The following is a 23438-nucleotide window of genomic DNA, read 5'->3' as shown; positions in this document are numbered from 1 at the left end:
GAGTCGACGCTTGAGAAACCTCACACTGTATTCTAGTAGCCGGTGGACGGGTGCTTGCCGTTTTGGGATTTTGGGTGAGCTCCGGGGATCAGCGCTTTGCCTTTGGAATGTGCGCGTAAAAGCGCCGCTGGCAGCGCGTCAAAACACTGCGTTCTCAGCAAGCATGGTGTGCAGCAAATCAGGATGTGGTGCAGCGATTCATATGCTAGCGGGACTAACCGCGTTCGGCGCTCGAGCAGATTCGCGGTGGAACAAGGATTGGCTCCCGCAACCCTGGCAAGGGTGGGCGGTACCCAAGATCCACGCCGTGAATGTGGTGGCGAGCAGAGGGCAATAGAGTGGAGCTGGCAGCGAGTGGGCTGGCGGGGGCTTGCTCGCAATAGGCGCCGGCAAGCTCGTCTCCTGCGCGTCGGGGTTCGAAAGCGGCGCACGATGCGCTGCGACGCGATGCGATGCGATGCGGCGGGCGTAGCAGCTGCGGCACATCCCACAAACGTCACTCTCCGCGTACCCAGGCCGCCGGAGAACAATGCCTCTCCGCTTGGCCGCGTCCGCCGCGTGAAAATGCCACACTGCTCTTCCCCGGCCCTGTACATGCCTCTCTCGACTCCGCAAAACCTGGCTCGATCCGCCTGTGAGGGTCCCTGAACGTGCTTGTCCGTCCGGGGGTGCGGCGAGCTCCACGGATGTCGCCTTTCCTCGCTACTCTCTTCCAAAGCCGGGGAAGCAGTGCTCAAGAACACCACCCACGGCCGCCGCCTACCGCCGGGAATTTCACCGCAGGAGAACGGGTACGTGCTTGCCCCTCGGTGCACACGCGCATTAAAACTTTCTGCGCGCTGCCAGCGCATCCGCACCGCCCGCATGTTCCTTCCCGTTATTGTTGAACGGCCGCACGCTGACTTCACCACCTTCGCCCGTACCATAGTTCGACGATGAACCCCTGTTGCCCGTCGCTTCCTCTCCCGCTCGACCTCGCACCTGGTTCTCGCGAGATCACCTGTACCCACCCTCCCGGCCTTCCTGCAAACTTGGCCCACCTGCTCACATTGCGCCACCCAGCTCCTCCATGCCCTCTCTGCACGAACTCGCGAGCCGCCCACCGGCGCCCAGAAGCCAGGAAGAGCTCCAGATCTACGGCAACCATACGTACGGGTACACCACGCTCTAGCCACATACCGATCGCGGCTAACAACCGGAAGGAACCCCCCCGATGCGGTGACGATAAGCAAGCCTACTGCCCCAACTGGCGGTAGCATGTCACACTCAAACAAGGTATGTTCCTCTCTCGTGGAGCATTGAGCGCTCAACGTGCTCACGCGTTTATGCAGCCTGGGGCTCGTGGGTCGTTTGCCCCCCGCAACACTTTGCAGCACTCGCCCTACGCCGCTCGGCCAAGCACCGCTCCCTCAGGAAGCAAATACGCACATGCAGGACGTCTCCAGCTTGAACCCAGTAGAGGTGACAACGTACGACTGTCGCGCGCACTCAGGTTCCCAGATGAAGACATGGTGTCCAACAAACGCCAGAAGCTTACTCACCCTAAGTCTTCTCCGCCACTGGTCGTGGACCTCACCGACGAAGCCGCTCCTACACTACGGAGCTCCCCGTTACAGAGAACCAGGTCGCAATCCCACGAACAAGCCAGAGAACATTTCAAGCAGTACGGCCGTTCCCGCAGTAACGGCTCGATTCACTCCAGACCATCCCTTCACTCGATGCCTTCTGGGTCGGACGAATACTACAAGGTGGAAGACACTATGAATGCAAAAGGCTACGGAAGAGCGCATATCTCCCAGGAGGAATTGGTTCAGGACTGCTTTGGAGAAACGAGTGCCCTGGCTGAAAAGCCCGCAACCACTCGTGGACACTCTTCTGAACCCATTGATGTGGATTCCGATGGTCCTAAGCCGTATCACAAGGAAGATCCTGGACGAGAGAAGTTCATCATGGATCACTTGATAGAGCAGCTCCGAGAGCCCCGAGAGCCGTCTCCAAAGCGCAAGCTTTTCGGGCAACTCTTACCTACCGATCAAAAGCAGTTATCTCACGGGACTTCTTCGCACCCAAGCTCACAGCGGAGACCAGCACAAAATCATGACCGGAAGGAATCCAAGAGAAGCGCTGGATCGGGCCAGTTTTACGACGTCAGGACGAATCCAGCGATAACGGTCAACAAGCATGACGACAGCGAAGACGAACTCGCCGAGGGAATCCCGAGGGCTTTGCCCAAACAGCGTGAGAAGACGATAAGGAGGTTTGATGCTGCGGAAAAGACGCAAACAAAATCACACTATTTCTCAGGGCTCATAGATGCCGACCGTTTCCCATCGCATTCAGGGCGTTCTCTTGAAACTACCATAAGACCCTCCAAAGCGGACATCAAGCCGAAGACATTCCCTTCCAAAGGCTCTGGAAAATGGATCCAAAATTCGTCCAGAAAGGTGGCTTGCAAATCGCGTCCTTGGCCTCTGAAGCTGTTCAAGATTCCCCACAGCCCAGCGATGTCGGAGATCGAAATGTGTCTTGTTTGGGAACCCGAGAGAAACCGATTTCTAGTCCATGGCAAAGACGGGATCATACCTGTTGGGACAGGTGTATCCTCTGTCGAAGAGTCCAAAGTGACCAGGGTCATTCATGGCCAAGGTGACTCAACCAAGGTTTTGGTTGAGGGCTGTAGGATCGACAACGAACTCTACAAGCGCTTCATGGAGTTCTCGAACGCCAAGGACCGTGACGACTTTCTTGACACAATGTCCTCTACAATCAAACGCTTGGCCAGGACCGGGTGAGTTCATTATAGTTTTATCATCTTGAAGAAGTGCTAATACTGTACTCTTAGAGAAGAAATGGACCGGATGTTTGCCAAGGCAGACGAAAATCCGCCCCGAAAATCCGCTCCAAAGCCTGTTGATGCTGGGTTAGAACGTCAATTTCTTGAGTCACGCGGCAACCAACGACGCCAAGAGACGACTGACAACAACGGTAATAAAGAACGCGCCTATGACAAAGCGAACAAGAATCCAGCTACCCATGGAAGACCTCGCCCTGACACCAGACTCATCTCACAACTGCAAGTTGATCCCTCCCGTGCTGAGTCTGGTACTCGCACCTCGAGAGCCGTGCGAGCAAACGATCTATTGGACATGCCCTCCTCTCGTGCACCCGCAACCACGCGAAACACTCGGGCCAACGATCAGGATGACGATATTTCGAACATTGAATATCTTGAGACGACTGCTGAACCCAAAGATTCATGGCCGCAGATGTCGTTTCCACCAGCATGGAAACAACCTCTAGTCTACCCACCAACCGGGCGGCAACGGGCGCAAGTAGACTGGCCTGATCTATTCAAGCTCAGTGACGATGAATTCCTCAACGACAGTATCATCAGTTTCTACATGACATGGGCTGCAAAACAGGCTGAAGAAGAAAAACATCTGCGGCCAGACAAGGTGTATTGGTTCAACACATATTTCTACTCCACGTTGACAAAGCTTGCGACTGGTCAGAAGGGAATCAATTACGCAGCTGTTCAGCGATGGACTTCAAGGGTTGACATCTTCTCCTACGATTACGTCGTGATCCCAATCAACGAGGACCAGCACTGGTATTTGGCCATCATCTGCAACCTACCAGCCCTTGCAAAGAAAGTCCAGAATCAAGAAGAGGCAGCAGAAAAGGAGCACAGTCTGGAGATCAAAGATCTTCCGAAGGATGGTTTGGCCGCCCATGTTCATGAAGTCCTTTCCGGGAAGCAAGAGCCTCCATTGGAGAACACGACGGAATTAGAGGATGCGAGCGATGCCATGGAAGTTGATCAGCCGGTCCCCAACGATGAAGTGACCGCAGGCGAAAAGTTCAGGGAACAATTGGCCGGCGCAAGAGGTAGAGACGAAAAGATGGCGACGACACCACAACCCACTGTCGATGAGGCGCGGAACGGCTTTACGGATGAGAGCAAGGCATCAGCTGATGGCCAAGAAGATGCGTCCAAGCTGAGTCCGGGAGGTAGAAAAGGGCGGAAAAAGCCAGTCCCGCCGTCCCGAAAGTTGGACGCAGAGCAGTGAGTCACGTTGACTGGATCGCATCTTGTATTATGGGACCATTTCTGATTTCTTCCTAGGCCTGTCATCATGATGCTCGATTCCCTTGAACTCACCCACCCCAGGACTACCAAGAACCTCAAGGCATATTTAGTCGAGGAAGGTAAAGCAAAGCGTGGCATGGATATCGACATAAAAACCCTCCAAGGGACGACCGCAAAATGCATCCCTACACAGAACAATTTTTGTGATTGTGGCATCTTTGTTTGCCTATACTTCCAGAAGTTCATCAATGACGCCGACAACTTTGTGCACAAGATCATCCGCCGGGAAATGGATAAGACGAAGGACTGGCCAGACATCTGTCCTCCGAAGACGCGGCGGGAAATCTTGGCGTTACTTTTACAGCTCGAGGAAGAACAGGCGAAAGAGCGAGAAGAACAGAAGAGAAAGAGGAAGTTGGAGAGGAAAATTCTACGGGAAGGCCAGAAGGGGGACTCAAGAATATCGATTCCGAAGCAAATTCCCCCGAGCAAGATGGCGGAGCCCGAAGCCAGGCCCAAAACACCTCTTGGCTCGCCCCCGCCGGGGTCAGTAGCCACTGTGGCCCCCTTGGAGGCTGGACCGCAGACTCCTCATATTCCACCGCCTCGTGCGGTCACGCAACAAACTGGACGCCACCCGGTAGTTGTCGTTCAGATGTCGCCTATCAAGGACACGGCCTTCAATGCTAACCGTGCCCTATGCAGAAGAAGCCCTAGAAAGCACACATCCCCCGTCGAGACTACTAGGGTTGGGGAGCAGGACGCGGCTATTCTGCGTACGGGCAACCAGAAGCGGAAAGAAACGTCAATCGAGCTTGGGGATGATGAATCAGCTCTGGGGGGTGTGGAAGCGCTTCCATCGATTGGAAGTCGATCCGTCGAGTTACACGAACAGGATCACAGCGATGGAGAAATCATCTCCGAACGGGTGAACGATCCAATGGAGATCGAAGACGCCGAGCAAGATGAAGCCGAGAGAGAGATTCCGGACTCACAGCCCGACCAATTTGAAATTGCGGCGCGAGTGAACCATGATCAATGGCGGTCCGGAGTAAACCACCTCAAGGGCCACAGCTATGAAGATGTAACAGATGCCAAAAAGGAGCGGTCGCCGTCGCGGAGGCGACAGCAGCAGCAAAAGAAGAGAAGGACCACGCCAACGGAGGTCATTGAGATCGATGACTCGCAGACATGAATCTGTCTCTGGCATTTACGGTCTCCTCCCTACATACATATTTCATTGCGTGGCTGGCATGATACTTCCCTGTTTTCGTCTCTTTCCCTCAACCATGTTCATGGCTGGGGAGATGGATGTCATTCAACACTATACCTATCTGCATAGCTTGAGGCGTCCGGGATGGTTGGTAAGCAAGCACAATCTTGTTGATCGAGCGGGGCGGGGGGATACCAGAGCAATGAATGGAAAGATGGTTGCATGTGATTTCAAGACAGGCTAAGGTGGCGTATGAGCCAAAGATCAATGAGATATACGAAAGGCTGCGAGATACCATGTCCTTGTTGCCCCAGCGAGAACTTGAGTGATATGGCCTGTTACTCAATCATTGAGTTGCAAGGTGATGGCGCTCTCCCCTTTGAGGTTGTGCTCGTTTGTAAAGCGGGTGCTAGCATGCAGTACTCAGGAGGCACACCTCACATTCTCCAGTACTGAGAGCGTTCGGCTCTGAAAACTAGTTGGCCAGGTAGAGTAACCCTTCATGGAAAATTCTATCTCTCTAGCTCTATGTGTCTTGAAATTTCCAGGGGTCTTACACCGTCTAATACTCATGCACTTTTCTCTCGTACGGCACGGCTCTCACCCCCAGCTCCCGAATCCTTCGGTTATTCCTCCAGATACCCATGGCGACTGCTTCTCCTGGCCAAAAACCTACACAGCGTTCCTCAATGTTTCTTTGGCTGTCTTGTGGTCTTCATCCAAAGCCTTCCCGATGGCGCCGTTGGCTCCTCGCCCGCCAGTGCCATCTACGCCATTGCTTTCTGCCGAAACAGCCTTGTCGACATCTGTAAGACAAGATTAACACATTAGACCAGCCCTTATCAAAGTTCAACTTCAAGTGGCCAAAACTCCACCGGAGCTCCGCTTTTTCTCTCACTTCATCACCGCACGACCATCGTACCGATTTCCCCCCCAATCTCACGTTCTCTTCCACCAACAACTTGTCGAAAGAACTCACCCGCATACTCATGGCTCGCCCCCTCGCCGACCCAAAACCGCAGCTTCTCGCGCACAAACTCGCCAAAGTCCCACTCGTGGTCCTCCAGCCGCCGCTCCCCGGCCGTCCAGATGTACGTCTCCGCCTCGACTTCCTCCGCCTCCCCTTCCCTCTGCTCCTTCCCATCCTCGCGGCCACCACCACCACCACCACTACTAGGCAAGCCCGCGGCATCGACGTCGCCGCCGACCAGCACGCGCACGCGCACGCGCCGCCGCTCGTACTCGTCGCCCTCGAACAGGTCGAGCCGGTACATGTCGGCGTCGGTCAGGCCGGCGACGAGGGTGCCGCGGACGCTGCTACCAGTGCTGGTGCTGCTGCTGCTGCTGCCCGAGCCGGAGAGCGGGATCACGCCCGGGTAGTCGGCGTGGCGGACCTTGCGGCGCTGGTGCGCGTGGAGCAGCGCCGGGCGCGGCGGGCGGAGCGACGCCGTCTGCCAGGGCTCTGGGGTGGAGGTGCCGTAGATGACGCGGTGGAGGACTTTGGGGACCATGAGGGTGCCTAGTTGGGGGTAGGGAATGTTAGTTGGATGGGTGGGGTGGGTGGGGTGGAGGGTTGGGAAGGCGGGAGGGGAGGGGAGGGGGGGGGGAGACGGACCGTAGAAGAAGGCTGTGTGGTCGCCCATGTTGGTGGGGAGTGTGTGTGTGTGTGTGTGGGTGGGGGTTGGTGATAAGGTGGGAGGTAGGTAGGGTTGACGGAAACTGTGGCCGGCTTTGTAGTTAGTAGGGTCTTAGCTGCTGTTTTCTAGAAGTTTTCTGTTTGGAGGAAGCAAACGGAGTAAGCAGAGAACGAAACGATCTGGGATCGGGCTTGGCGCGGGAAGACGATGCGGCGGGTGGAGTAGGCGCAATGACGATTGCCGGGAGATAACGCGGCAGGGATGGAGATAAGGGTCTTGGCATCAAGATGGTCAGCCCTACCCGCGACGCTAACGCGCAAGGAACCGCGAACCCTTTCGTGTCTCCTGGCAGCTCGTACTCCTGCCACTTCGCCCGCTGACACGCGACCCTCTCCGCTCACTCGCGGAAGGAAGTGCGATAGCAGCGCTCGATTTTTCCGAACCAGCCCCTTTCGCTCCCGCCGCGCTTCTCCATGCCACTCGCCGATTACCTCGCCGATTACCTCCCCGAATTCTTGACCGCGGACTCCGACATCATGGGCTTCTTCTCCGGGCTCGTTACCCACATTGCCCCAGCATTGTAGGCTTCCTACCCCTTTCTATCCGATGGGACAGGTTGTTGACATGGTGCAGCATCGTTACCTCTCCAATCACCTCCTATGCCGACCAGATCTACTCCATCCACCGGACGCGCTCGTCCGCCGGCTTCTCGCTGGACATACCTTTGATCATGCTGGTTGCCTCTATATTAAAGTAGCTATACCCACCAAGCAAAGCGCTTCCTTTTCCGGACGTGCCGGCCGCTCCAGTTGCTCACGCGCCTGCCCTTTGACAGGATCTTCTTCTGGTTCGGCGATCACTTCGCGCTGTCGCTCCTCTACCAAGCCATCCTCATGATCTTCATGCAAGTCCTGCTCCTACACGTCGCATTAAGGCACCGTCCGCCGCCTGCCGCGCAACACACGCCTTTCGCCGCGCATCCGACACCGCGCCCGTACAACTTCTGGCAGTGGCGCCCGCATCGGCCGTACTGGGCCTTCCTACTCTACTTCACGGGCGCGCTCGTCATCCTGCATGTCCTGCTGAGTAGCACCGAATTTTTCACGAGCTATACATCCGTGCTCGGGTTTATTGCTTTGGCGATCGAGGCGTGTCTGCCGCTGCCGCAGATTCTGTCGAACCAGCGCGCCAAGAGCACCAAGGGCTTCAGGCCCAGCGTGCTGCTGAACTGGTTGATCGGTGATACGTTTAAGCTGACCTTCTTCTTCCTCAGCGCCGAGGGCGAGGTGCCGTGGGCGTTCAAGCTCTGCGGTATGTTCCAGGCGTGCTGCGACACGTATCTAGGTGTGCAATGGTGGATGTATGGAAACAGAGCGAAACATGAGAAGGCGGACGACATTCCTTTGTAGACTGTTGAAAATCAGTCTTGGATGCTTCGAAGAGTTGCGCAATAGAAAGGTGATCTCGCCGTGGGCAGAGGCTTTCTGGGCCATAGTACTGTAAAACATAACGAAGATAGACAAGAGAATTGCGCTCAATGGTACGCTAGTGCTGACAACAACAACAACCCTATTTGATGGTACAAAAACGCCAATCTGTCGCTCTAAAGGACCCCTGTACACGTCAAACATTGTGACATTTACAACATCCCCTTCCTAGCGAGCTCGATCTTGCGCACCGTCTCACCCTCCTTGAACCCCCCCTTGCTCGCGCAGATGGCAATCCCCTCGCCAAGCTCGACCTTGTCTTCGACACTCGGGAAAGCGCAGGGGCAGTGGTGCGGGAAGTGCACGCAGGAGAGAGTGCCTGGGCAGAGGTATTTGTCGCAAGTAGCTAAGTAAAATGAATCGTGTCAGCGCCCAGATCGGCCATGGTGGGATGTAGTGCAAAATAGATAGCTGATCACTTACCGCCGTCATATTGCTGCTGGTACCAGCTCGAGTCGCTGGGCATGTTCTGCGGCTGCTGGTGATGGTGGCCGCCGCCGCCGAACATCTGTTCGAAGAATTGGAATTGCGCAGAGACGCCGAGCGAACAGGCGAGAAGGAGAAAGACGAAGCTCAGGGGCGAGTGCATGATGATCAAACCGTCGTCTGTACAAAGGGTGCGTCTGAATGATGTTGTTATATTTCCGACAGCTCGCAGCAGCTTGTCTGGCCTCTTCGGGGATGCGCGGCGGGTCGGCGGGCGGCGGCGAGCCAGGGTCCCTCTTGTTCCCGCAGCCGTCATCGACCGCCAAGTCTGGGAACGGCAATACATTGTTCCTCGCCACACGATTCGCCGGCGATTTGCCGGGCGGGCGCCCGCAAGATTTCTTGCCCTGGGCGAATCTTTTGGAGCTTCGACGAGAGCAGCTTGCGACCACACCCTTCCCACCACCTCTGACCGCAGACGTCACAGATCCAATCTCCTCCGCTTAACCTGTCAAGTACATCCGACCCATCCACCGCAACGTGAGTTTCGCTCTGCGCATTGGAAGGAGATCCTGGGGCTGACAGCTTTTTTTTTTCCCTGTCCAGAATGCATCTCATGTACCACTTCGACGCCGAAGGCAAGCGCGTCTACACGCTCAAGAAGATCGTCGACGGCGAGGCCACCAAGTCCGCCCACCCGGCCCGCTTCTCTCCCGACGACAAGTACTCGCGCCAGCGCGTCACGCTCAAGAAGCGCTTCGGCCTTCTCCCCACCCAGCAGCCCAGTCAGTGCCACCCCTCAATTTTCGATTCTTTCCCGCGCGCCGCGGACAAGGGATTATTCTAACCTATGCCACAGAGAACAAGCAGGCGGCCATGGGCGCGTAAGCGGCGCCTCTCCCGAGGCTTCTCCCACCAAGGCTGGCGTTTAATGGTGTTTTGAATGGCGGATATCATGGCTCTTCGGGCGGCGTTCAGGGGAGGTCGTTTCTTGACCACTGGCAGCATTTTAGTCGGTTCCTAGAGGTGGGCATGATGGGAAGGTTCCGAGCTCTGCGATCAGGTCGGGGAGAGGGAAAATTGAAAGCGTTGAGAAGCACAACGGAATTGTCGGCGATGAAGGCTCTTTCTCGCGTACTCTCAGCGCTTCCGCTCTGGCTCTCGACGAGCAAGCCAGAACCAACTTCTTCGTGTCCACGCCTGAGGAGGTTTTGTGCACTATGAAGGAACTCTAGCTGGACCAGACATGCTCGCAGAGTGAATGTCGTCCTTACTTTGTCTATAGGGAGCAGCTTCCGATTCGACAGTTCCCAGTTCTCAATAAAAAAAAATCTTCAAAATCCAGACGTGCTTCAAGTCTACACGTGGAAATAAACTGAATTGATCGTAAACTTTTGATATCTTCTAAACCCAGTCATCAAGATCCGAAATGCGCCAGGCAAATGCCGAAGTCTCCACCCATGCCCTTGGTATATGTCCCTTCTACCTCTTCTTCCTAGCGGCGTTAACGTTCCTGCCGGCTCCAACCTTGGGCCTACCACCGGTCCTGTTGCGCTCGCCGGTCAGGATGGACGGCAGGTAATCCTCATCCATGAGATCGCGCTGCTTCTGGCGCTTCTCCTGGGTGACGGCGCGCACGTACTCCTTCTGGTCCTCGGCGAGGATGAGGTCGGCGCCCCAGCCGCCCTTGCCGCCGCCGGCGGTGATGCGGCCGGAGGAGGACTTGCTGGCGGGCTTGGGCACGCTGTAGCGCTCGCCGCGGTTGTTCCACTGCATGTTCTTCTTGAGGTGGAGCTTGAACTCGCCGTTTTGGGCGGTGGTGCAGGTCACGCGGCTGAGGGTGGGCTTGCCGCAGCGAGGGCAGAACTGCTTGCTCATTTCCTTGGTCGTGAGGAAGCAGGCGTGGCAGCGCAGGATGAACGTCTTGAGGTGCCGCACGCGGTGCAGCGAGGGCGAGAGCAGGTTGAGGTTCATCTGCAAGATGACGTTTTGCATGGCGAAGTCGGTCGTCATGATTGCCGCCTGCAGAGTCTTGGACGCGTCCTCGGTGGTCTCGGCGCTCATCATCTGGTCGCGCGCCTGCTTCTTCTTGATGTTGGACGGCGTGATCCAGCCATCGTTATCCGAGTCGGACTCGGAACCAGCGTCGGTGGCCCCGGATGTACTCCCAGACGCATCCTCTACATTGGAAGGGGCAGCAATCTCGGCGGCCGGCGGGTCCTGGGCTGCTTCATTGGTTGGAACGCTTGCAGACACATCTGCATCTGCAAGAGCGGAGGCGGGAGAGTGCTCGTCGGAAATCCGGGCCTCCGAGAGAGCGGACGTAACCGCTTCGCTGGCTTCGCCCGCTCCGTCAGCGGCGGCGGCAGGCGAGTCTTCGGCAGCGCTGCTGGCTGCAGGCGGTGCCTCAGGATCGGCAGTAGTCGCGGGCGGTGCTTCTGGGGCGGGTTTGGTTGGAGGAGGGCCGTTCGTCCTCTTCTGGCCGGGGACATTCCTCAGGCGCCAATCACCGGCATTACGCTCACATTCAAGGTCGCGGGCCAGGGCAATGAGTTGTATGTCAGTGCTGCTGAGAACGGCTAAGTCGCCGGTGTGGCGAGCGAAGTCCTGGACGATTTTGACCGTGTCCGGATGCGGGTTTCTTTGGGTGAGGAACGGGAGCAAGGTGGTCTCTACCCGAGCTCTTGTGACTTCATCCCGGATTTCTGACACGACGGCAGGTATGGTGAAGATGACTTCGGACTGGGCAAGCAAAGTTGAGACGGGAGGCGAATTTTTTATGATCGGGCCCGCGTCAATGACGAGGCTGTGAATAGGCTTCTCCGAAGCCATGGCGGCGAAAGCGGTTGGGGAAACGGTGGCAGCGAGCTGTAGATGGCAGCTTGACTGTCCCGGGCAAGCAGCAGGGCTGGCAAGAGTATCTGCGGGGAAGGCGGCGTGAGCGCTGTCGTGGCGTGAAATTCGCGATGCGAGTCTGGAAAATCACGGCAGGCGCGTAGTCATCAAGCACGTGACCGAAGCCGGTACCAACTCCGGCAGGAGGCGTGCAGGGATCTGCTTCTCTTTCCACACGCAGACATCATCAATCAAACACCTTGAAAGGCCGCAGACGGAATCCTCGTCCGTTGCGCTCAGTGCATTCACCATGGCGGCGCGGCTGTCCCCACCGATTCTGCGCGTTTCCTCGCCGCCCGTCTCCAGGATCTGGCAGCCGGCGGCCGCAATCCACCCCTGCTCAAGCCTCAGTGAATGGGCTGTCCGCTGTGCCGCCCTGATAGCCATGCATCTTGTCTGCATGCATGCGGCGCGTACTCACCCCTCGTCCAGATGGTCTGCATGTCTGCGATCTTGACTCACCCACCGCCTCCCGCCGCAGGTCCGAGAACAGGCCCGCGCCGCGTCCCCACGACTGCGGCACAGCGCCCTGCCGACTTGCATCGCCGCAAATTTGCCATGGCCACTTGGACTGTCTCTTGTCTCCATGCCAGCAGAATCGGGCCATGGTGCAGTCCGCTCGTGGATCCTTTGCTTGATCCGATCTCGTGGACCTGCCGTTCCGCGGTGACGTCTCCAAGATTGCCCCATGCATATCCCATGCAGCCCCATGTGGTCATCGCCGCCCATGTGTGAACGTGCATCCGCGGTTGCAGCCGGAGCCGACCGAGCCGTTGATGCAATACCGAGTACTCAAGCAACCAGGTCCGGACCTGGAGAAGATCGTTCAATTAGTCCATCACGCCAACCGCAACAGGCGCCTGGCACTTGCTCCCATCTCCTTTCCGCCTTGGCCCCGGCCAAGCAACGCTTTGCTCTTGGTGCCTGTGCCTAGGCCAGCCTCTAAGTATGCAGTGTGCGAAGCTCTTGTCTTCTCACGGGACACATTCCCTTACAGGGTAGGCTCCTTGGCCTTTGCCACACCATGGACGGCTCCGTGTCGACCATCCAGTTTCGTGTGCTGTGTCTTGTCCGCGGATCCACTTTTCCGAGAAATGCGACCAGGTCCCTCGGGCTAAGTCCACTTCACGATTCAAGCAATGCGACGAGGGCCGCATCGGTAGAGAGGATTATGCCATTACCTACGCCGCGCTGAGAAGCTGTCAATAGGATATTCCCGAGACACCCCATATGCTAAGCTCTCTTTCGGCCTTGCACCGTGTACACGACATCTCGCCATGGCTGATATGGTGGTGTGTCGAAACATGTTGAGACATCCGCTGCCGTTTGAGCTAGCCTGAGGACGTGGCGACGGGTGGAGTCCACCCACGACCGAGGACACTCGCCACGCCCTTCCGCTTTCCCTGGCTTCGTGGACGATTTGCATGCAAAGGTATGCTTGCCGTACGTTCACCCGAACTTCCACGGTGTTGTTTTCGTTCCTTCGTCCCGAAGGCGGCATGAGGCAGAGTGCGGCTGTCTAGCAAAATCAAGCAGTCAGTTTCGCATCACGGCGTCAGGGGCAAGCTGGCAATGGATGGTTACGCACTCAAATCCCGAGTGATGTTGCAAGTTCGGAGCGAAGACTAGACGAGCGAATTTTGCTGCGAACCCAGGCTGTCCCGGGGTGTTCGGCAGACAGTGTCCGAGCGGTCGGGGTGCGAGGCTGGACGAAAAACCGACAAACGGTCGACCGTACCTACAAAGCGACGAATAGAGCGGGTCTTTCTCTCAGCAATTCGGGTCGTCGGATCAGTAGATCTGAGCAGCGGAGAGGAAACGGAGATGTCTGTAGGCAACTGGCGAGAAAAAGGAGGCAACAGAAGAAGGCAGCCGCTAAGGAACCGCGTACCCGTCACATTACACATTCTGTCGCAGTCTTCTCTTGTCACGCCGGCCTATCTGGGCTCGCCTGGGGCTACCTCACCTGATCGAGGGATACATATAAGTCAACTCTTGTCCTCGTCAAGAGACACCTGGACCGTGGGAGACCTACGCCTGCGTAGGCTTTCACTAATAGCTTCTGGCAAACAAGCAGAACCGATTCGGAATCCGATCCCCCCGAGCGCACGCGATCAGCCTGAGACCGTGGTCAGGTCAGGTTGTCGACCTCCATCCCCGCTGAGCTGTGTTATCGTCAGGCTTACTATGTGCTTTTACCCCCCGCTTGGAAGACTCAACCGGAAAGTATGGTGAAAGCCACTGGCTGCAGCTGCCTTGGACTGCACAACCCAAGGCCGCTGGCGCTGGTGGCTGGCCCATTCTCTGGGCTTCCCGGCTCGGGCTTGGAGGCGGCACGCGCCCGCAGAAAGATCGAGCGAAGCTCAACCAAGGCCTTGCTCCGCGTCATTCGCCGACCACTGCTGGTTACTTCGCATTGGTGAGATGTATACGCCTCCGACTGGAGGACCACTCCTCCCTTCCGCCACATGCCACTCTGTCTGCAAGCCTACGTATCATCCCATCCCAGCCCCGGCCAGCCCGCTGGTCAGTCTGCGCAGCAGCAAGCCCCTCCAGTCCATGTGGGTACAGACAAGGTCTCGAATCAGGTTGAATGGAGCTTTGGGATCCACAGCGGAGTCGTGTGAGCCCAATCCCCTCGCAGTCTTCAGTCTGGAATGGCTACATTTATTCCGCAGCTCTTGCCTTCGGGGGTAACCGACGGGATTCCGGTATGGATAGTTGGGCGCTAATCGCACTGCAATATTTCCACCAGGCAGCGGAACCGCGACTCTCCCTCCACTTTTGGCCAACGATCCGGCTGCACTCTGTCGCCACCCTTTTCCCGGCCTATATGAACATAGCTTACAGCAATATGTATGAGACCTGCCCTTCGCCATCCCGTCCCAACAGAACCTTGGGGTTGTCTGAGATCGGGCTTAAATGGCTCGGAGGCCATTGGAATCAAGCACATCGCGCCCAGAATCGCTCAAGCCGCTATTGTCCAAGTGGTGCCAGCAAGCCAGTTGACACGGTCAAAGCTCGTGTCAGGAATCATGGTACGCATGCTGAGATTGCCTCTGCATATGTGCTGACGTTCTCCAAGGACAACTCCTTAGTATCATTCTACGTTCGCGTTGTTGGCATTGAGCCCCGTCGGGACGCTCGGCCGCGCGAGCCCGTTCGTGGCGTCTGGTTGCCCCCGGTGGGAAGACATTCTGTGATGGTGTCTTCACAACTGTTCTGCTTCAATGGCGCAGCCGTCTACGATATGACAAACAGCCAGCATCCGCCACAGGGCTCGCAAGTCTTCTCGACGTGCTCGGTCTATCACTACTCGAGCACCTTCTGGGCCTTGAACTACGATGTCACCCAGCATGCCGTCGATCAAGGAGAGCATTCGGATTGGAACCACATTGGATTCGATTATGGCGATGGCAGAATGAACTGGGTCGGCATCGGAGGCCAGCACCGGCGGCTTGATCGCCAATGTGACCAGCCTTGGGTGCATTCACTGTTTCCTGAAAACCACCAGCCGTATGAGTTCTCCGTGGACCGACGATATGGAGGCCTTAGCGGCGAGCTCCCGGTCATTATCGCTTTCATTGCCTTTTCCATTCGCCCGGAGTGGTTGATCCATGCTCTCAGTAGCTGTATGCGTCGAGGCCAATGGAGCGGGCATGAACAGAGGCATGGGAGTGAGTCTGTCACTTGAACTCTTCAGCGCTTTCCTGACCTTTGTCCCAGGGATCGACGGCAGGGGAGTAGTCGTCACCGTATACACTGCTCCTGGCATGTCAACACGAGCACAACTGAGGGAGTTTGAAGCATCAAGGATATTTCCTACATGAGTACGAATCCGGTCTACTCTCACGTCCGGGGCAAGAATCGGAAGGCGGCACCGCCAAGCGTTTCCTCTTCAGATTTCCTGAGGCAGGTTGTGTTACCCTGCAGCTTCTTCGTCAAGCGTTGCCTAGTCGGAGCTCGTTCTTTCGCTACCAAAACTTCTGTCGTTTTCGTCTGTTCTCTTTCAGAGGGCATGTCCCTTTCAAGCCCCAATTTCGCTGCCTCTTTGGCCTACATGTTGGATAAATGAATGCTTCACGGACACTAAACTGCATCAACACTCGGTATTCAGGGGTCCAAGGACCACTCCCTTAAGCAAGCGACGACGGCTTCTGTTGAGATATGTGATAGCTCACTTGCCAGACCTGTCTTGTGTCCTCGGCAAATTGCTGGCATTATCCCAGTAGGCTACTAGCAGGGGTAGATTACAGCATCAGCCAGAGCTCATGATCACCCTTTAGCGGCGTGAAGGTTGCTAGAGCCGTCCTCTGCCAGGCAGGGGTCTTTGCGCCGACGGCAGTGCCTGCGGTCTGCAAGTCATAGGCGTGAGCTTACATGTATCAGAACAAAACATACTTCGTATGGCTTAGTCGCGAGACTGCAGAGCAGATGCTGCGTCCGGGCAACGCGAGACAGTAACTTTGCCGGCTCGCGGTATGGGATGGCACAGCTCAAGTCGGATCCAAGCAGCGGATTGAGGCTCGAAGAAGCATGGTTCTATGGAGAAGTCTGCCGTCTCTCTGCTTGAAGCGGCAATTATGTACATGTGGTCGTTGAGCACAGGATCAACCTGCAGCCATCTGCCTGGCGGACACGATCCACCAAATCGGTTGTGCATGGCCGTCACAGCGAACTTGGGACGAATCCATTGACTGAGCTACAGGCTACAGTAAGTCACGTCAGGGGTGCGGGTCGAATAGGCTGGGCCGAGTGCGAAGAGGTGCTGGTGTTGGATGATGCAGAGGAGCTGTCGTCCCTGACAACGTATCGGGAGCGGGCGGGCGGGCCAGGAACGCGCGGGGCTGCCGCTAGCGGGTCGAGCGGAGAGGCAGAGGGTAGCTCGCTGCTGGCTCAGCAACATGGGCTTCCGTCATGATGAAGATGGTGGCTGAATGCGGGCCCGCCGCTGTGGTCACGGTTGATGTCCAACCAATCCCCACCAATACCGATACCCCGCCGGCGTCGGGACCTCGCTTGCTCAACTCAGTTGGGGTGTGGCCTGGCATCTCCCGTGCAGAGTTTTGTCTCTCTGACTCTCTGCAAGGCTGGCGGCTAGGACAGTGCCCAGCTCCGTCCGGCGAATATCGCGCCACCGCAGCAATATTTACGCGCCCGGGCTCTGCTCCCTCTGAGTTCCGAAGCACCCTTTTTCGCCGTCCCACCCCCGAGACCTGCGTTATTCTGACTCTCTGCCTTTCCCGAAGGCCTTGCACGCGAGTGATTGCAGCACTGTTGGAACCCCCTTGCGAGTCCTCCTCTCTCCCACCGACGCGCTGTCCGGCCCGGTCGCCTCCAGCTCAACGCAGATCATGACAAGAAGGCTACGACATGGCTCGCAACAGCTCGCGATGCTACGACGATACGAGGGCTCGGCTTTGTGAGGGCCCTATTCCAAACGATGCGCACTGCCAGGCCTCGGCGACACACGGAACTACACATGTTGACCGGAGCTGTTGGACGGCGAGGAAGTCATAGCTCCAGCCAAGGGGCAATGGATACTAACTCTTCAGTCCTCAGGAGAGCAAGCCTCAAGCCGTTTTGTATCGCCGTAGCTGGACGTCTTTCCTCGAACCGTCATCAATCCGCGTCGCCGAACACATCTTTCTTGGATGCACAAGGGCTCTGGAACTTCTCGCTCATGATGCTCCATGAGTTTCGAAATCTCCTGCCTTCTCGAACAAGGAAAACGGCAAGACCACAACAGCCTGGCGGACTGTGGATCAGGGCGACTCGTCAGGCTTGCAAGCCCGCCTGGTTCCGGAACTAGAACCGCTGTGCGCAGTAAGGTGGCCTGCTTCTGGCTTTTTTGAGCGCCCGGGTTACTTTCTCGAAAGAGAACAACCCAGCGTGGCGGCAGGCCTGTTGTGACATGTTGTGTGGGCCCCACACCAATCATTCATTTAGCATCACACATGACCACCCATCGCTTCCGCCGTGTGGCACAGCAGAGATTTCTTCACAATTGTCCCGAGGCGTTGCCTACTGTCCGATCCGCGGCACGTATCGGCTTCGCATATGCGAAGGAGGGCGGATGGGTATTGGTTATATCTTGAGGTGCAGCGCACGAGCGTAGCCGGTACTATTGCAGCGGTGCAAAGTACACGCCAGTCTCAGCGATCCAATACCCGACGGATTGAGAAAGCTGTCTTGGGAGCGGTAGATCCCCACCGGGCACTGTTCGCTACTACGTAAGCCCGTGGCGAGCCGCCCCGTCGCCCCTGCGTGTGGGTGCAGTGCCATTGCGTCCCACTTGTAGCTGCGGAGATCCCTCCAGTCACGCTGCATGGCTTCTAAACCCGCCAAACGGCGAACTCATACTGGACAGGTATCCTTATTGGTCCTCGTTGCCCTGCGGACAGCCATGGCGAAAGAGGTGACGGCACCCCAGCCATTCCCTCGGGCTTCTTATGCATTTCCGGCATTCCCGAGCCTCGATCGGCGCTCTATGCGCTGCTCCCGCCGGATTTAACCGACGGCCTAGTCGTTTTGGCGATCGTACCAAGTATGCCCCCGTCTTTGCATCTCCGCAAAGCCGTGGCAGCTTCAGGGCCATGCCTTTTGTTACTTCAGAACAGCCCTGGTCGCGACAGACAGAAACCATCGCTCCCAGAGAGAAGTCGCCGGAAGCGTTGTTGAGCATTCACTGCCTTGCCTCGCCATCTGTGCATCGGGGGAGCGGAATGCAGGTTATCCGCAACTATTCCAACACAACACGTCGAAGATCTTCCCCGTACACCACCACATAGCCCAAGCATGACGATTCTGGCGCACGCTACTCTATAATGCACCACGATTTGGTTCGAGTATTGCTTCTGCCCCCCAGGAATGTACCGTTGCATTCGGCGCATGAGCCGAATTTCGCATCCAGGCATTCTGCTCGACTTCCACCGAGGACAGCTGGTATCTAAGCGGAAAGCTGAATCGTATGATACACAGTCGACACATAGGTCCTCATGCCACGCCGCTCGACTCGTTGGGGGCTTTGTTTTCGTCTTGTCCGGCCCAAGCTTTAGGGTATGGAACATCTTTTGCCGAAAGTGTGCATACTGATATCACTTCTCTTGACTCCTTGGTGATCCTTACTCCTGAGAAGCGTGCTCAATGTCCGGCATCCATGAAACACCATTCGATTCTGAATAAATCAAGCCATCATGCCACCAGCTGGAGCTTCGCGGCATAGGCCAGTAAAGAACGAGAAAAACGGTGGTCTAAAAAGGCCCAACGGGGCTGCTCACTTATGAAATTTCATGTAGAAACAGCACATGAGTCACATCGCAACGCTTGACGTTTGTGGCCTCCACTGTGCCTTGCTTACTAGCTTAATGTGTAGAGCGTGTTGTTATTCCCGAGATCCTGCCATCAATGCAAGTGAAGCGACAACTGTTTTTCCTGTGAAGAGCACATGGATGAGTGCTTTCCGCGGCCCTGTGGGGATATTTGCAAGCATCTCCTACTACATTCTTGATCTGAGCTTCCAAAGCGTCAGGAATGCAGGTATACTGTGGAATTTGATCGGCCATACCAACAGCACTTGTGACTTTATTGGATACGATATCACTGGACTACCCATGGTCCCTGCAGTCCGATCAGCAACTCGCTTGCTTCCGAAAGTTCATATCTCTCCTCTCTCTCCCTCTTCCTCTCTCTCTATCTCTCTCTCTCTCTCTCCTGAGCTGATCACGTCAGCCATTGTGCAATGCATGCTGCAGCTAGCGCGACAAGTTTGAGCTGCCGACAGGCGACGGGCACTTTTTAGAAAGACTGGGAGAGCTCTGGTCCTGGGTGGCAAGCCTAAGCAGCAGGGCTTCCCGGCCCCCCTCCCCCCTCATGCTAGCCTGTAGCACAACACAGTCCAAGACAGCTGGTTACTGGCATTCAGACAGCTTTGCAGACGTGGATCCACAGCAAACATGTTTCCTGCAGAGCAAAGCCATCTGCCACCAGCCAAGCACCACTTAACATGCAGCATCAAACACCAGCACCTGCGGTCATGCCACCGTCAGCACAGCCGCAGAACGGCGATAACGTATTTCCTGTAGCAGTTCGCAGCACCATAGCTTTCTGGTTTGGTCGATTACACATGCTCATGCATCTCAACGGAACTCTGCCCCGGCCATGACCAGAGTGCGCCAGCTTACGGCGACCCCGCACGACGATGTTTGAGGCTGGTAACCAGCAAGCATGTCATTGCGATTGAATGACGCTGCACTGCCGCCCAGTCCAAGGCACAGCGTAGGGGTCTTACTTGCAGCTGTGGAATGTTCGTTGCGAGTGACAAAACAAGGCCATCACACATCCCCCCTTCAGTGATCAACAGACGGCAATTCACTTGAGCACCGCCGGCAACTTTGTTTCACAAGCAATCTGCAACATTGCAAGGATGGAAATTGCCACCTCACGCTCTTGGCTGGCAGATTCGGATTGAGGCAGTGCCCAGGGCCCCGCACATTCGCAAGACTCTCCACTTTCACTTCATCCAACTTGGAAGGCAGGAAGTCTTCATGGCCTCTGGTCCCGAAGCCAAGTGATCCCATCTGGCTGATCTCCGCGGCCCACCCACGGAGCCCACTTTCCCTCATACCTCGTCACTGTGCGATACAACGTCGGCTATCCGGACGCACGCAATTGTTCGAGTGCAATGCAAGAGTGACCCGGAGCTCCGCGTGCGCGACCTTCCAGTTTCCACCTGTTGGGGAAACCAGAAGCGAATCCCATACTGCGGTACAAATGCCTGAGTCGCGTTGATCGGCCGAGTAGACCCATCCGCGCGCGGGTGGGTATGTTGCAACACACTCCTCGCTAGCCCACGAGCAACACCACAGCTCTCCAAAAACCTACCTGTCATGCAAGAACCGTCGCTCATCTGGTCACTGGCCAAATGCATCGCCGTTGTCGGCAAGGTAATCCCAAGGAGACGTGGAATGGTCATGTTGACGATTCCCCCCCTTTTTCTGACATTTGCCTGCGATCTGTCAATATTCGCTGCTGTTACACTAATCATGTTAAAGGAGTCCTCGAGCACCATCGTGTTCATCGCGCTTCCGAATGATTCTCGAACCACACCTGAAGCTGGGATCGTATACAGGCCAAGTTCGTCCGGAAGTCCTCGGGGCCCGCTTCGATAACCTCTTCGTCACGCCCACTGCCCCATGCTGGGCAAGCATCCCTTTGCCCCCAACTTCCGCGACACAAATACATACATTCGTATGAAATAGACAAAGGCTCCCGATGATTGCCTGGGACAGGCCACCAAACCCGACGTTCGCGAGTTGCCCAACCGGTCGAGGCTCAGAAAGCATTCTCCTCGCTAGGCTGTCAATCTGGCATTGCGAAGCATGCTTCTATCTAGCTAACCTACATTCCAATCGAGGTGGCGAAAGCGGAATTCGGCTCGCTTTCGTCACTTGATAAACACCATCGTTGAGCAGGTCTGAACACACCGAAAGGAAATCGTAAGAGGACAGTGGTGAAACCTTCATATCTCTTTTTGTACTCTCTTCATTCATCAATGTCATCTACGTCCCACTAACTTCCAAAACAGTGCATTTTAGTGTAGCACGTTCAAGCGCGTTGCCGAGTCTTCAACCTATCGATCCCCTATCGTCCTCGTCCTCAACCCTAACCACGCGACACCCCAAAGCCGAGTGAACACTTTCCGGCTCTATCTTCCAACCCGCGAGCCTACCGTTGCCTCAAGAGGCGCATCTTGTGTTCCGAGCCGAATAATACCATATTAGTGAGAAACTGGGCATCGGGGGACAGGTGCTTAGGGATCCTAAAGCACGACATTCCTCTGGTTGAAGCAGAACAGTTAGAGCCATCACTACAAGGAACGTCGCACCGCCATAGCCTTCCCCCCCTCCACCGTTGGTCTCATACCATCCTATCCGGCGCCACATGTTGTAGTAATTAATGTAAGAGGGTGAAATAAGGTAGGTTCAAAAACTCGGCAAACATCTGTATTCTGTAAGAGATTCCAGACGGTTACGGTTAGCGGATAGGTAAAAGGATATGGTTAGGTTTGTTTTGCTTTTATACGAGACTCGGTTCGTGAATCTAGGCTGCTCGGCTGCCCGCATGGGCCACATGATACCCACCCGTCCCTTTACTGCCGCCCTCATGCCGAACGCAAGCACTACCAAACTAGCCGTACCTGTCACATCCTGGCTACCTGGTCATATGCACACGCACCCTTCTTCTTATCCATACTTGTTCCAACCTACTATTATACTCCTATTGCTACCCTGTTCTCCAGCCAAGGGATATACAAACCGTAACATCGTCCCGCAAGTCCACCCACTCATCTATTAGTTACGTGACATCTGCAACATCAATTTATGAGCTCATCCACACTCATATAAATCCGCACGCAGGTAAGGAAATCAATAAACCTGTCATCCTCCCAATCGATAACCCAATCATCCGTCACGCCTATCAAGACACAATAACTAATGGGAAGGTGCTATATACCTTAAACGATGGCGAGATGGGAGAAGAGGCAAGAGTTTGATGGGTAACTGGTGAACGGACAAATAAGAGCATCGGCTGGCTTGCGGGGAGTAGAGACGGAGTTATATATAAATATATAGAGAGAAAGAGAGCAAGTGACTACAGCATTGAAACAGGAGGCGTTATCGTCCGGACAATTTGTGGACTTGCTAGCTGATTAAATAGTGATGAATTTCTCGTCCAAGAACAGATCGCTGAGATCGTGTCCAGAGGTTTATGTGATCATGCGCGCACTAGAAGAATGCGCCTCAGCGTCCTTATACAGCGGATGCAAAATACTAGAGCTGTTGTATGCATAGGTAGTCGAATCCTATGATTGGATGCACATCAACAGTTACTAGAACCATATTTATGACTAACCATTCGCTTCTATTTCTAAAACAGCAGAGCTTAGAACATTCCTCTCTGTGTCTTGACATTTGCTCCTCCTGGCCCGCCCCCGTAAGATGGCTCAAATTATGTAATTCACGGCAACCGTATCTGTTATAGCACACCGTTCTCTGTCGATACAATCGTACCGAGAATCTCTTCATCTGCCAAAGCAAAACTTCAAGCATAAAGGTGATCCGTTATTCATGTCACATTTCACATGTCACTGCACCAATGACAGCAGAGGAACGAACTTGTCTTTGCCCGGAAGCGTGATCTCATTATCTATATACACTAGCTCCTTTTCTTTGCTGCTCTCTAGGCTACTTGGTAACCACAATGCATGCAAATCGAAGCACTTAATACCCTTCCAAATCCTTGTTCGGGTTTCTTTCGATGCAAGCGAAAGACGAATCGCCCTTTGCTGCAAGACGTTGCCGTTGGAAGCGAGACCTGGGAGGTAAGAAAAAAAAAAAAACCAATCGAAGACAGTGAGCGACGCCCAAAAGATAGCGAAGCGCTCCAAAAGGCTGTCAAAATCATAAAAGGGTATTGACACCGACGCCGATCCCTTCCAGCACCAGCAGTAAAAGCAGGGCTCGCATCCAAAACATAAGGAAGAAAAAAAACAACAGACCGCCAACCATTCACTGGAGACGGTATGATCTACCCTCTTTGCGATCCTTGAAAGAAACGACGATCAACTCTTTTTTGGCCACCGACTATCCACTTCGCACGTGCGTGGGGGAAAGTTGACTCCGCACGGA

At 55.5% G+C, this 23438-nt stretch overlaps 7 protein-coding genes across 7 annotated transcripts; 4 read left to right on the top strand and 3 right to left on the bottom strand.

Moving 5' to 3' along the window:
- Positions 1-1069: 1069 nt before the first annotated feature.
- BKCO1_3400072 (ulp1 protease family protein) lies at positions 1070-5285 on the top strand (the record flags this gene model as incomplete). Its single annotated transcript, XM_020274693.1, has 5 exons — positions 1070-1149; positions 1203-1275; positions 1332-2788; positions 2843-4066; positions 4127-5285. The coding sequence occupies 5 exons, from the start codon at positions 1070-1072 to the stop codon at positions 5283-5285; spliced, it is 3993 nt and encodes a 1330-aa protein (XP_020129247.1).
- Positions 5286-5975: 690 nt separating this feature from the next.
- On the bottom strand, positions 5976-6946 carry BKCO1_3400071 (disease resistance protein; the record flags this gene model as incomplete). The annotated part of the gene is made up of 2 exons (XM_020274692.1): positions 5976-6109; positions 6283-6946. 2 exons carry the CDS (start codon positions 6944-6946, stop codon positions 5976-5978), a joined length of 798 nt encoding a protein of 265 aa, XP_020129244.1.
- Positions 6947-7413: 467 nt separating this feature from the next.
- Positions 7414-8349, top strand: BKCO1_3400070 (pq loop repeat protein; the record flags this gene model as incomplete). The annotated part of the gene is made up of 3 exons (XM_020274691.1): positions 7414-7520; positions 7574-7693; positions 7776-8349. The coding sequence occupies 3 exons, from the start codon at positions 7414-7416 to the stop codon at positions 8347-8349; spliced, it is 801 nt and encodes a 266-aa protein (XP_020129245.1).
- Positions 8350-8579: 230 nt separating this feature from the next.
- On the bottom strand, positions 8580-9016 carry BKCO1_3400069 (long chronological lifespan protein 2; the record flags this gene model as incomplete). The annotated part of the gene is made up of 2 exons (XM_020274689.1): positions 8580-8773; positions 8851-9016. 2 exons carry the CDS (start codon positions 9014-9016, stop codon positions 8580-8582), a joined length of 360 nt encoding a protein of 119 aa, XP_020129312.1.
- Positions 9017-9460: 444 nt separating this feature from the next.
- Positions 9461-10088, top strand: BKCO1_3400068 (h aca ribonucleoprotein complex subunit 3; the record flags this gene model as incomplete). Its single annotated transcript, XM_020274688.1, has 3 exons — positions 9461-9638; positions 9713-9737; positions 9917-10088. The coding sequence occupies 3 exons, from the start codon at positions 9461-9463 to the stop codon at positions 10086-10088; spliced, it is 375 nt and encodes a 124-aa protein (XP_020129311.1).
- Positions 10089-10335: 247 nt separating this feature from the next.
- Positions 10336-11685, bottom strand: BKCO1_3400067 (uncharacterized protein; the record flags this gene model as incomplete). The annotated part of the gene is made up of 1 exon (XM_020274687.1): positions 10336-11685. The coding sequence occupies one exon, from the start codon at positions 11683-11685 to the stop codon at positions 10336-10338; it is 1350 nt and encodes a 449-aa protein (XP_020129216.1).
- A 2921-nt stretch (positions 11686-14606) lies between these two features.
- BKCO1_3400066 (uncharacterized protein) lies at positions 14607-15578 on the top strand (the record flags this gene model as incomplete). The annotated part of the gene is made up of 3 exons (XM_020274686.1): positions 14607-14786; positions 14834-15425; positions 15475-15578. 3 exons carry the CDS (start codon positions 14607-14609, stop codon positions 15576-15578), a joined length of 876 nt encoding a protein of 291 aa, XP_020129310.1.
- Between the last annotated feature and the right edge of the window lie 7860 nt (positions 15579-23438).

Source organism: Diplodia corticola, assembly GCF_001883845.1.
Source record: "Diplodia corticola strain CBS 112549 chromosome Unknown scaffold34, whole genome shotgun sequence".
NCBI lineage: Eukaryota > Fungi > Ascomycota > Dothideomycetes > Botryosphaeriales > Botryosphaeriaceae > Diplodia > Diplodia corticola.
Note: the sequence above shows the minus strand (reverse complement) of the source record. Positions and strands in the feature narration are given on the sequence as shown.